Source organism: Ctenocephalides felis, unplaced genomic scaffold, assembly GCF_003426905.1.
Source record: "Ctenocephalides felis isolate EL2017-DRISC unplaced genomic scaffold, ASM342690v1 CF-g0.4_SCAFFOLD_01492, whole genome shotgun sequence".
Classification (NCBI taxonomy): Eukaryota; Metazoa; Arthropoda; class Insecta; order Siphonaptera; family Pulicidae; genus Ctenocephalides; species Ctenocephalides felis.
Window position 1 is genome coordinate 33,579,301 of NW_020537646.1, and position 13,702 is coordinate 33,593,002.

General features: G+C 29.8%; 1 protein-coding gene across 1 annotated transcript; it reads right to left on the reverse strand.

Moving 5' to 3' along the window:
* Positions 1 to 1,835: 1,835 nt before the first annotated feature.
* LOC113371146 lies at positions 1,836 to 8,668 on the reverse strand. Its single transcript, XM_026611790.1, has 4 exons — positions 8,411 to 8,668; positions 5,248 to 5,498; positions 2,103 to 2,305; positions 1,836 to 2,011 (listed from the first exon to the last, which is right to left on the reverse strand). The coding sequence occupies exons 2-4, from the start codon at positions 5,433 to 5,435 to the stop codon at positions 1,836 to 1,838; spliced, it is 567 nt and encodes a 188-aa protein (XP_026467575.1). The 5' UTR covers positions 5,436 to 5,498; positions 8,411 to 8,668.
* Between the last annotated feature and the right edge of the window lie 5,034 nt (positions 8,669 to 13,702).

The window sequence follows — 13,702 nt, forward strand, 5'->3', positions numbered from 1 at the left end:
GAATATCATTTTAATGAAAATGTTATCCTTTATTTTGAACTCTATTTTATTTATATTTATGTTGTTGTTCATTAATCTTACTAGATGTTATATTATTTAGCAGTTGTAACAAATATTGTAATAGTAAGAAAAAAAATTGTCGATACAAATAAAATGTTCTTTGATTCATTCAAATCGGACTCGTAGTTATGTCAAAAATTTAATTACTATTTTCAGAACTTTTCGTCCCCATCTTCGAAACGGCTGGACCTGGCTTTGCCAAAAACTAATCGACACGTCTCCCCATAAGAACGAATAGGATGTTTCTTGAATTATTTAAATCGGTTGATCCGTACTCTCAAAATTGTCGACGAAAATTTGTATCCGAACACACTCACACACATCACATATATCCATTTTCTCTAAGCCAAAAATATTCAGAAATCTTTGAAACGTAAAGATTTGCAAAAATATTAATAATCGATTTTTTTGCAATTACTATAATACTACCCTACGAAAAGCAAAAACAAAAAATCGCACAAGTTTTCTTGTAAAAATGTGTATTATTAAGCATGGTTTGTGTTCCATTTTCAATTATTATTTTAATATGACAAAAATAATTGGAAATAGTAAATTTCCTTGCACTATTATTAATAATATATCAGTCAATTAGTTATATTGATATAAATGATAATAAAAATTAATAATATACCACAATATTTTCATGATTTTGAAATGTCGGTTATTCTAGGTGCTCGAAAACAAAGTTTAAGATTTGAATTATAGTGATGAGAATGGACCGGATACACCAACCTGTATGTGTTACGCTTGCAATGGATAAGTTTGAAAATCAAATTTTCTTTCTCCAAATGGAACTTGATCTAGCTGTTTGTTGTATGGCTTCCCTAGGCGCCAGTTAAATGAGCTGAAAAACTTATAAATGCCCAAAAATCTAACGACAAAAGAGTAACATATTCATTCCCAGATTATGAATAAAATTTAAGATTAAATTTGCTAGCAATCAGAGTAAATATATAATGAATCTTTTGATTATCGATTTGGCTATGTTTGGAGCTTCAAGGATCTATCAGATAATGTTTGCAGTTGCCGAACACTTACTGACCTCCACGAAAAGCTAAAGGAGCACAGATTTCATATTTCAAAGAGTGGCACATACCTCTTTGATTACTCCCAAGAAATTATAAGAGCTTGAATGGTAAAAGACATGTAATCACTGCACCTGTCAAATTGAGTTACAATTCCCCAGGATGAAGTTTATTAAAAATTAAATTTTATAAAATGAATATTTTTATAAAATTATAAAACGATAATAACAGAAGCGCTACCGGAAACTTCAGAAGTTGAAACAACGATTGGAATCAGAGGGCAATACCGCGGAGTAGATGTGGCTCATTTAAAAAATGAGAATAAACATTGGCTGTGCAAAGAAAAAAGAAAGGAGGGAAAGGTGCACAGTCTAGGAGAAACCGAGTCTTTCTGCAAAAGTTCAGCAGCAGCCGGTGAAAAAAAAATTCTTATCTGATTGAAAACAAACAGAATAAGAAAGCAAAGAAAAAAGAGTGAACCTAGATTAATGATGAAGGTGATACTTCAAATACGTTTTATAAAATTCATAAGTATTTGAAATAAAGAGTTAATTGTTTATCAAAATTGACTGTATAAAGTGTGAAAATATATTAACACCAACAACAAACATGAACCTGAACTTTGAACCAAATTTTAATTAGTGACAGGTTTTAAATGAAAAAACATTCTGTTGATACATCTAAGGTTCATGAACAGATAATAAAACTTTAATTGAAAAAATATATTTTTATTTAAAAAACAAATTACAATTAATGTTTCCATGTAAAATGATTTCTTAAATTATTCATAATCGCAGTCCTTTGATAGCTTACCTCAGATTTACAAAATAATGCAAATAAACCCGGGCACTGATATTGTACAGTTTCTTCACAAGTAGTCTTTCCATCGACTGTGGGTTTGAATGTCATATCACTCACTGTTTTATCTATTAATGAATTTTAAATATATTCAGATTAAATATTATTAGCATAATATTTCAATATTCTAATCTTTTAAATTTTTTATGTTACACTTACAACATAAAAATCCACTAAAGAAGCAAGTATTGTGCTTTGATTCTATAATATAACTGTGTACTTTTTCATTGATAGGCCTCACTGAAAAATGCCCATGCCCCACATTGTAAAGATAAGGCCACTGAGACAATCTTTCAGTATATGTGACTGAATAGCTCCATTTATCATATGTACCACTTTCATCAATGATAGAAAAATCTAAACTGAAACATACAATAATATGAATAAATGGAAACTGATAAACATGGGAATATAAATGCCATTGTTACATGTAACTTGTTCATGTAACATTTAATTGTATTGTATTAAACATTTAAAACATAAATAAGTTTATCAATATTAGCTAAACTGAAAATAATATACACTTTAGAAAACTATTGTCATAAAATTTAAAATACTACCTGATTATTGAATTCTACATATTTCTGCATACATATTATTATTTATATTGAAAATTTACAAAACTAACAGATACTGTTCGCACAATTATTAAATTATTATTTTTTCAAAATTTTGAAAGACCTAATGTAATTTCTAATAGTATTACAGTTTTTATGAAAATCTCCATGAAACTTGATAAAGGTATAAAGAATTATTATAACTTTAAATGTGTCCATTATATTAAATTACATTTTAAGGTAAATCAATCAATTTATGGTTTGCAAATTGGAATTTTAAATCAAATGAAATTTATAGCCTTTGAATCAATAATAATGATAAAAAATTATATGAAACATAGGCCTAAACTTAGATAATTTAGAATTGTGTATTAGAAATATCGATTTGGCAACGAAGTAAGTGGGACTTTCAGTCTTCCATTGTTTAAATCGAATTTTTAATTGTGCTGATGTAAGTCCAAATGTAAAATACCTTTTGTTATTGGATAGTAGGCAATTCAGTTATCAATCAGTGTTCGAGCCTCACAAATTTTATTTATCCATCTCCCTCTACCTATATACTGAACTCCCTCTAATCTGTAATAAAATAATTTCGTACCCTACTCTAGGTACTAAGATAGTTATAAGAAATTATCCATTCTGTACGCATAACTTGAACCGTAAACATCATACAAATAAATACTATTATTAACTAACCAACTTATTTAACTTACATATTTTTAAAGGTCTGATATAGCCATTCTAATGATAAATTATATCTGGTCCTTCGAGGTAATTAAGTGCCTGTGCGTAGTGATTTTTAATTGACTTTTTTAATAAACATTGCGCCGGGCGCTTACAATCAGTATAAAAGAGTTTTTTGATCGATTGTTTAGAGATGGTTAAAAGATAGAAAATCAAATGAAAAATTGTCATATTGTAGTTTTTTTATTTTCAAAGGTAAAAAGGCATCTTAAGCTCACAAAAAGTTATAAGATTATGGCATCCTCCTAACATCTAGCCATAATTGTACAAACTACATAAAGTGAACTATGCTTTCTCACCGCGTTTTGTTTTCCTCCGTTCTAAAAAGAGTCAATATACCTCAAGCATATATTTTGTATTTCTAGATTAAATTAAATACTTATACGCATTAAGCAGTGTTTCACTCACTAATATAAAATAATATACGAGGTCTGTTCAAAAAGTACCCGGAATTTTCGTTTTTTCAAAAAAATATTTATTTATTCGTCTACATTAATGTGGTCCCCTTCAAAGTAGTCCCCCCCAGATATAATACACTTATGCCAGCGTTTTTTCCAATTTTCGAAGCACCCTTGATATTCACTTTTTTATATGTCCTTGAGCACTCTCAGCGATTTTCTTCAATCGAGGAAAACCGCCGTCCTTTCATGGGTCTCTTCAACTTTGGGAATAGGAAAAAGTCACACGGAGCCATATCTGGTGAATTTTTGCACTTTGCAACACTTTATTTCATTTTTTACGCAAAATTTAATACAAATTCTTTGACTTTTCAATTCTTCCATTGTAAAAATCGCCGAGCTCAGAAAAACACGTCGAACCTTAGCGACTACCACAGACAAAGTAAACAGTGAATATAGCTGAAAATTTCATCATACTTTAGGGGCATGTATACCAACACAATAAAAAAAAAATTTTGACAATCAGACACTCCAGACCCGCGAAATTTAATTATTAGTAATTCCGGGTACTTTTTGAACACACCTCGTATAGAGAAACCATCTGGTGACCACGAAGAAAGGAACATGTGCTGAAATCTTAACCTTGAGGTATTTCACTCTTCACAAACCAGAAAACAAAAGACGGAGGTTCTAGTGTTCATGTTGTTTGTACAATTATTGCTACATGTCAGGAGGACGCCAAAAGATGTTTATAGTGACAGAGCCTTAAAAGAACGGCAGTATCAAAATTAGTTTTGCTCAAATTATTTACTCAAAGATGGAAAACACACTAATAGTCCAGTTGAAGTTGATTACAAATGAATTATATTTTTACTCTTACCTAATGGGACATTCAATTCTAATGTCTTCATTGAACAAGTAACGGAATAAAACAAAGTAGTTCAAGAAAAGCAGTCTGAGTGGTGATTTATTCCATTATTGAGATCATTGGCCACTCGGTAAAAATGATTGGAGATTGTTTAGAATGTTTTGCCACATCCCTCATTATCAGATATTCAAGACCTTTACTCTCTTGATTTGGACCACTACAAAACTTCTCGAATGGTTAACAATTCAATGATTGCAATGAAGTCAAATTGTACCTGTTTCAGTTTTTTGGGAAAGTGGAAATATTATGCTCCTCTGAAGGTGACAAACAGCCATTGAGCAAAATACACAAAGAAATACAGAATACAGTGAATAAGTTCAATGAAAAAAATGTCTTTGATTTTCTAACATAAATCCACACTTACTTAATTGCCAATCGAATGATTTCTTTTGTTTGTGATTATTATACATCCTTTTCAAATTTTTATACTCATTGTCAGTTGAATTTCACGTTTGATTACCGTCGAAGTGATTTTGTTGCTAAACATGACTTGTGAATATTCCAAAACAACCAAATTATGAAATTCCATACTTATATTTTGAATAACAAATAAAAAATTACACCAACTATAATTAGATAAAGTATCGCAGCAAAAAGCTGTGGGATCATTTTGATAAAAAAAATACCAAAAATAGTCAAAACAAAAACAAATCAACAAGTGTCATTTTCAAACTCACATGCTTGGATTGATCTTCTTGATGTTACTGAAGTCAGCAACGTAATCCCATACCAACTTCGGTTTGGCATCAACAACGCGCGAATATTTAAAAGTCATCGTTCTTGCTGTTAGACCAAGATAAAGCAGCAATAAACTTAAAGCAGCTATTCCAGCACGCTGTTTGTTCCATCTTATGCGTTGCATCATTTCATTCAATTAAGTTATTTCTATAATATATTAAGTCTTTTCTGAGAAGTCAATGAGTCTCACCTAGTAAAGAAAAATTATTTATTTATTCGATTACGATTAGACATTTATAAACAATTTATATAATTATAATACTATTTTTTCTTAAGTTAATGGGTTTACTACATTGAATATTCAACAAAATTAACTGTGTGATCATAAAACGTGTTTCGAAATTAGCCCGTGTATGAAAGAAATTATTTCAATTTATTAACAGTATATTCTAGGATTCACTTATGTTGAGTCTGATTATTAGCTACGCATACTAAAAACGCACAAAATAATTTTTGTTAAAGTTTGTACTTATTCAATTAACACTCTCTTTTAAACTTTCGTTGGTTTCATGTATTCTTAATTTTTTCATTTTTTTTCTTCAATTGAATAAATATGTATGCATCATAAAGCCATGATGGCGCCAATTCTCAGGTACGAAATGGTTGGAAACTACTGGATTACACAAAAACAAGCAAATATCCATAGTAATTTATTAATCATATTAATTTTAATAATAAATTAATTTTCGAAAATTACTAAAATAATATGATACTGCTAGTAAAGTAATATATTTTATTTTGAAAAGTTATTGTAGAGATATTGTTTCCAAGTAGAAATAGCTCTTCTCAGGAAGGAAATTGAAGAGTAATCAGTATTACAGATAATAATAACTAGCTGTAAGTGGCATTTTCTTTGAGATATCTAAAATTGAACTAACTGTAGTACACAGTCATGATCTAGTATGTCAAAAAAATCCTTTTTTAAAATCCAACAACTTTTCAACAACTATAATATTTTATGATAATAGTTTAGATTAAGTTAGACCATGATCTCTATCACCACTGTGAGTTTATTTAACAGTTCACGCCGGCGTGAGCCATCGGTGACCAGCACGAGACTGTTTTGCAGGGCGGCTTGGGCCACCGGTGACCCGCATTTCGAAGGCAACAACCACGCGCCGCCTCACAGCCCAAAATCGGCCCCGGCGTCAATGTGTTAAAGACATAACATTTTCTTTTTTAACATCTATGACATTGCCAGAAACTAATCAGTACGTCTCCCAACTGATATCTTTCGATCGATTTTTAAATATTCAAAATCAATCAATATCAGTATTACCATTTTCTGGTAATCCTAAAGAAAATTTTCTTTAGACTCGATAGACATAAATTTAATCAGAGTCCTTATTGAATTACATCGAACGACTTTGATAAATCTTTGTGTAAAGGTAGAGTTTGTATAAAGATAGCAGTCTACTAAATAACACACTAAAATATTGTAAACCTACGATATGATAGACGGTTGAACCATAAAAAATCATCAGCCGTTCCGAAGATACGGGGCAAAAAGTGTCGAAAACGGTAACTCAGTTTTTAAAAAAACGGAGCGTCCGATTTGAATAATTCAAAAAACATTTCACTTATATTGACAAGATAAAGAATTGACCAAATTTTCATGAAGGCAGGTCTAGCGATTTCGGAGATCTAATGAAAAAAGTAAAAAAAATGCCATTCGGCGGTTAAAAATGATCATTAGATATATGCATATCAAATTATCAGATATTTAATAGAGATTTTAACAATAAGAATATATTTTTTTACATTCCTATGGGTTCCGTACCAATGCTTATGCGTTAGAAAGCGGCGCGGCACTTGCGCGCTTTGACATTTCGTCTCTATGCAGTTCAAGCAGTACGATTGCTTTGAAAAACAGTTCAGAATTTCCAAAATATGTCAAAATAAAGAAAACATTTTTCTTTTCAAAAAAATTTTGTATTCAAAAAAAAAAAATTTTTTTCAAAAAAAAGTAATTTTTTGTCAAATTTATAGTTTCTCAAAAATCTAATTATTTTGAAGTAAAATTTTTTCAAAAATGTTAATCGTTTTTAAAAAAATAATATTTTTTGGTACGGGAAGTTTCAGCAATTCGCCTTCAGGCACGATGTCTTAATTGCCTTAAGACAGAATTCCACTTACAGCTAGTTTTCAAAGTAATCGCGATACGTTAGCTGCTTAGAAACGATCAAAGCGCGTGGGAGCCGCGTTGCTGTATAACGGATAAACATTGGTACGGAACCCATAGAAATAGAACAAAATATGTTCTTACTATTAAAATATCTATAAAATATATGATAATTTGATGTGCATGTGTCTAATGATAATTTTTGTCAGCCCAATGGTTTTCACTTTTTTACTGGATCTCTAAAACCGCTAGGCCTGTCTTCCCAAAAATTTCAACAGTTCTTCATTTTGTCAATGTAATAAAAAGTTTTTTGAATCTAACTATCATTTTTGGGACTTTTTGCCTTGTATCTTCGAAACGTCTAGATCTGGCTTTGCCAAAAACTTATCAGCACGTCTTCTTATCAATACGAATCGAATGTTTTTTGAATTACTCAAATCGGTTGATCCGTGTTCTCGAAATCGTCGACGAAAATTTGTATCCGCACACACACACACGCACATACACGCACTCACACACATATACATCCATTTTTGTTCAGAAGCCAATTTCATTTTCTTTTTTTTGCGATTACTATAACTTACCCTACCCTGCTGGAAGTTAATAATTAAGTTGAGTATTTATGAAATTGAATTATTAGAAAAGTTAAGAAAAGCGCAAAACTTTTTTAAAAACACATGGGGGGTGGGGAGAGCGTGGGATGAAAAAGTTGTAAACCACAACATATCTATTTGTATAAGTAATAAATATGAAAAAAAATGCAAAGTGTAAACCTAACAAATTAACTTACCTGATACGATTTATATATCAGATAACTTATAGTCATTATACATATTCTCTATATAAGCATGTTCACTTAAACAAATTTAAAACAACTAATTAACTAAACTTAACTAATTATAATTGCAAAAATAAAAATAATGACTGAACATCATAAATCATTTTCAAATAACAAAACATATTTCTAACAAAAAACTAACCTCGTTTTAATGTATCCCATTAACTTATGGCACTAAACTATCAACTAACATTTAGAAATGCTGTCCGAAGCAATTTCGGTTTACTAACGATAAGCAGAAGAAGAGTTGAGTCGATTTGTTTGGTTGATGGCTCGTTGCCCCTGCACGTCATGGCTCTCGTGCTCATAGGAAGTAGGAAGGAGATAAAGCGATAACAGCATCCTCCTCTCTTGCTCTTTCTCAGGGACTTTATAAACGGAACACGAAATGTTTTCACGAAAAGCTGTAAAGGTGTCAAAAATTTTATATTTAGACCACCATAAATTGAAATATCAAATTAATTTTATGAATTGCGTCGATCTAAATCGAGAATATGATATAAGGTGACAAATTTATATCGAGAGCAGATCCGTATCGATCAATAAGAAAATGAAATATTTATAAAATACCTATATATTTTACAGGAAACGAACCTATTACCTAATATTTAGAACAGAATAATGATATAAATACCTTTACAATTAAAATTTTATTTTATTCAGTGTCTGATTTACTACGCTTTTGAATTTATAAATACAATTATTTATTGTATTCCGTAGGGTAAGTTATAGTAATCGTCTAAAAATCGAAAATGAAAATTATTGCATGTATCTTTATGTTTCGGAAGTTTCTTAACATTTTGGCATACGTTAAAAAAATTGATGTATGTGTGTATATATGTATGTGTGGGTACAATTTTTCGTCAATGTTTTTTGGAACACCGTTCATCATTTTTGAAATATTCAAGAATCATTTAGTTCCCATTAATAAGGAGACGCGCTGATCAGTTTTCGGCAAAGGCAGGTCCAGCCGTTTTGGAGATACGAAGCAAAGAGCGCAGAAAATAGCTTTGCACAAGTCACATAAAATTAATCAGCTCAAGTTCTTATTATTATATATATATATATATATAATGGCTTCAATTTTGTTAACTTTTGACAATTCTTTTTTACGATTTTGATGAAATTTTGTATAGAGAGTTCTTAGTCTACTAAATAACATACTAAAATATTATAGGCCTACGATATGATAAGCGTTTGAATTATAAAAAAATATCAAACTTTATTTGATTCCCATTAATCAGGAGACTGATTAACGGAATGGCCGATTAGTTTTTGGCAAAACAGGTCCAGCCGTTTTGGAGATACGAAGCAAAGAACGCAGAAAATAGAAAGTGACCTCTGGAGAGAACAGACCATTGGATTTATAAGAATAAAAAACACTCAGTTCGTAATGATAGAGAGAAGTGGTGATTAGTTTTTGTGAAAGACAGGTCTAACTGTTTTCGAGATATAAAGCAAAATGTGCAAAAAATAATCTATTTGAAAACATTTGAAATTCTTCAAATATTTTATTATGATACGGTAAGTTCCAGCAATTTGCCTCGAGGCACGAAGCCATACAACACTAGTTTACTATTAAATCGGTAAAGACGGGCCTTTACCCCTTTAGCTTAACCACATGTTAATTCTTAAGATTTTTTTTATCAATAAAGTGCACGCCAAAAACAATATGGATCACGTTGGCAACTAAGTGCGGAAATTTATTAAAATTTCAAAGACATTTTTCCATAGAACTATTCTAAAATAAATTGTCCATTTTGATCACTGACCTTAAGTCATCTTTCAAGCAGCATTATTATCCCACTTTCATAAAACTTCTGGCTTTTATAAGCGAAAAACTGAGTCAGGTGCAATTTGCCCCCATCATTAAATTGTTTAGCATTCAAAGAGTTTTGTAAAGATCGAAACAGAGAGTAACCAGATGGTGTCACATATGTATTTGGCCACTGGGCAAAAATTATTGGAGTTTGGTTGGGATGTTTTGCTACATCACATATATATATATATGGTGGTTGTGGCAAAACATCCCAACCAAACTCCAATAATATTTGCCCAGTAGCCAAATATATATGTGATGCCAATAATAGAATAAATCAAGTGGTATTTGCTTGAATTGGCCACTCTGTTTCAATTTGCCAATTCAGGCCAATTCAGCCAATTTCGTTAATTGTTTGAGGTAGACATTAGAATTGATCATTCGGTTGGCGATAACAGTTCAAAGTAGTTCAGTTTCAATCAACTTCAACAGTGCAATCAGAGCATTTTTCATCTTTGAATAAAAAATCACCAGAACAAAATTAGGCAAAACCAATTTTGACGCCGCCGTTTCCAAGGCTTGGTCACCATAAATAGCCAATAATCTTTTGTAAATTCAAGATACTTTTTTCAAGCAAAAATTAGCAAAAATTATAATGTAAAATATGACAAAAAACTTCTATTTAATTTTCCATATTTCAACGAATCCCAGACGAAAACTACTTAATCGATCAAAAACTCTTTGTAACAAATTGACAGCTTAATTGTCCACAGATGAACAAGTATAAATATTGCGGGAATTGCTTACATCCAATTACAAATAGTATTTTACATTTGGACCACGTTAGCAAACCTAAAATTTTATTTGAAACGTCTAAGAGTGAAAACCGCACTTACTTAGTTGCCAACTTAATATTAAGAATTAAACAAAGCTTAACTTATATTAAAACATATAATGGTAAAATTTGCTTTTAACAGCGTAGCTTGTTATAAAGAATCCGAGGGTTGGCCTATCTATTTTTATATTATCATAACTCCTCTAAAAATGATGATATATTTTTAATTTAACGCATCCAAATCGAGAAAGTGTTAGTTTCAATTAGGAACATTTTTACTATATTTCTCAAGTGTAAATGGATATCAGTACTGCTTGACGTCAGGATGTCCGTGAACAATAAAAATACAATCGATATATGCCAATCAATTTTAGGAATTAGATGAACTGTTTATAATATATCTATATACGAGTATGTTTATAAGAGCAAAAAAAAATGGTAAAATTAAATATATGTATTATTAAAATTGGCTAAAACCCTTGACAACATAATCAGAAAACTTTGGGAACTGGTCGCAAAAAACCAATACAGAATTTTAAAATCATATGTATAACGAATACTTATTTAATTATTCAACTATAATTTTATAAATTTGTTGTGAATGCATATATAATACTATAATAAAAATATATGTGCTATAGTTTTATAACAATCATAATAACTCCACCTTTGTACTAATGAATTGCCTGAAAACATTATCAGGCATTTTGAGAACGCCAATTATCAAACAAACCATCTTCTTCAAAAAATAATAATCTAAATAATATTAACAGCTACATTTAATTATTTATACACGGTAGCTAACAATCTCAATTATTATTCAATTATTTACCAAAAATACATATTTAACTAAAACACTATGACTATGACTATTTTTTGGCTCTAACAAAATATTTGATCAAACAAGTATAGCGAAATACTTCCACAAATCTGTATATTAATTTCAAATAATTTGGTAAAATTAAAATATGTATTAATATTTTCATATAATGCGGTCATATTTTTTAGAATATTTGTTTCGGCAGCTATTTTTTTTATCCAACAGATAATTATGATTTTTTTACAACTAATTCAAAAGAATAATAATGAGGCATATTTAATCCAACAATGTAATGACTTAAGATTTGCATCTCGCAGTTTGCACTGTCAATTGAGATAAATTTCTTAAGATCTTCCTTGTTAAACTATTAATCAAAGTTCTTGTATTGAAAATACAATGCGGACGTCTGTTTTGATTTAAGATGCAAATGTAAACAGTTTGGGTTTTATGCGTTTAAATTTACACTATAAGAACTTAAGAATATATTTTTAGTGGGCAGCACATTTACGAGAGAAATAATTTAATGGTTCAGGTTGACGTATGAAAATTTCAAAAATAAATCGAGAAAGTGAGATTTGTTCTTGGCGAAACAAATGCATTCATATGTTGAACAGTTTATACTAGTTTTTCGTCTTACGCGAAATAAAAATTTTAAAATTGGACTCTTTGGAGTTTATATGGCTTCGAGTGAATAAATATAGAAATAATTCAGTAATCATCGATATTTTAGGTTCAACACATTTTGTTTACCAAATAATTTTGAAAGTATTTGTTAGTTTGCTTATGGAATAAATTTAAACAATAAGTTTTTTTAAATAAATTAAGTTTATTTCGAAAATTACCAGAATAGAAAAAGAAAACGCTTATATTTCCAAACATTCCCAATTCCAAAATTTATATAAAACCGTGCCCAAAGTTATGAGGTGAACTTAAATATAAATTTTGAAAAAAATATTTTATAACTTAAAGTAGAAATAAAACAGATAGTATGTTTAAAATAGTTTTTAAATTGATCAAAATATCAAGACCTACTTCTCTATAGGAAAATGCAGTAAAGATTAATTTCATAAACCAAGGAGTGGGTTTGATATATAAAGAGAGAATGGCCATATTAAAAAAGTTTTGATTTTGCTTTATTTCATTATTATTATTCTAATTTTAGCCTTTTTTCATGGCTTCAATTTCGCGTTTTGAACAATCTAATATCAAGCAGTAGTTAATTACTACCAGCGATATCCATTTTCATATTTCATCATAAAAATATTGATCTAAAATTAGTTTCGAAGTCAAAATAGCCCTTTCTGGCATAGCTACATCAGATCAAAAATATATTACCACATTGTATCAATTGCAATATAAAAGTATATAAAATACAAATATGTCAACCATTGGGTTGTCTTTTTATAGCAGAAATATAACAATAACGATAACTAGAAGTTCTGAAAAAGTTAATAATAATAATAATAATAATAATAATAATAATGACAAAGTTGACAGTAACTATATAAAAAAATCATGAAAATGACTATATGATGCTGTGGATCAGATTTACTTATTTTTCTGTTGATCATCTATTTGTCAACCCGAAGGAAAGTTTATATCTAGAAAATCTAACTTACTAGATGTACTATCCAGCTCGATCCAACTATGTTTTTTCGACATTTTAAGTCATTCTGAATTGTTTGAGATCAAAGTTGAAAAAGTATGTGTGTGTATATGTGAGATTATTGACCAATTTTTGACCAATTGTCGGCTATTTCCCAAGAACAGCTGCACCAATTTTAAACATTTAAAAACCATTTCATGTAACTCGATGGAAACTCACGTTGATTAGTTTAAAATAATTTGTAATGTTTTATCACATTATAAACCTTACCACAATTCGATACACTTATAAATCACTAATAATTAATATATTGATTTCTTATTGGTTAAGTCAATTATATCGAGAAGTTTTCCGTGGAAACAAGAGGCAAGAGATAAGAGGAGGTTGTAGTCGGTGTTATACCCAGGCGGTATT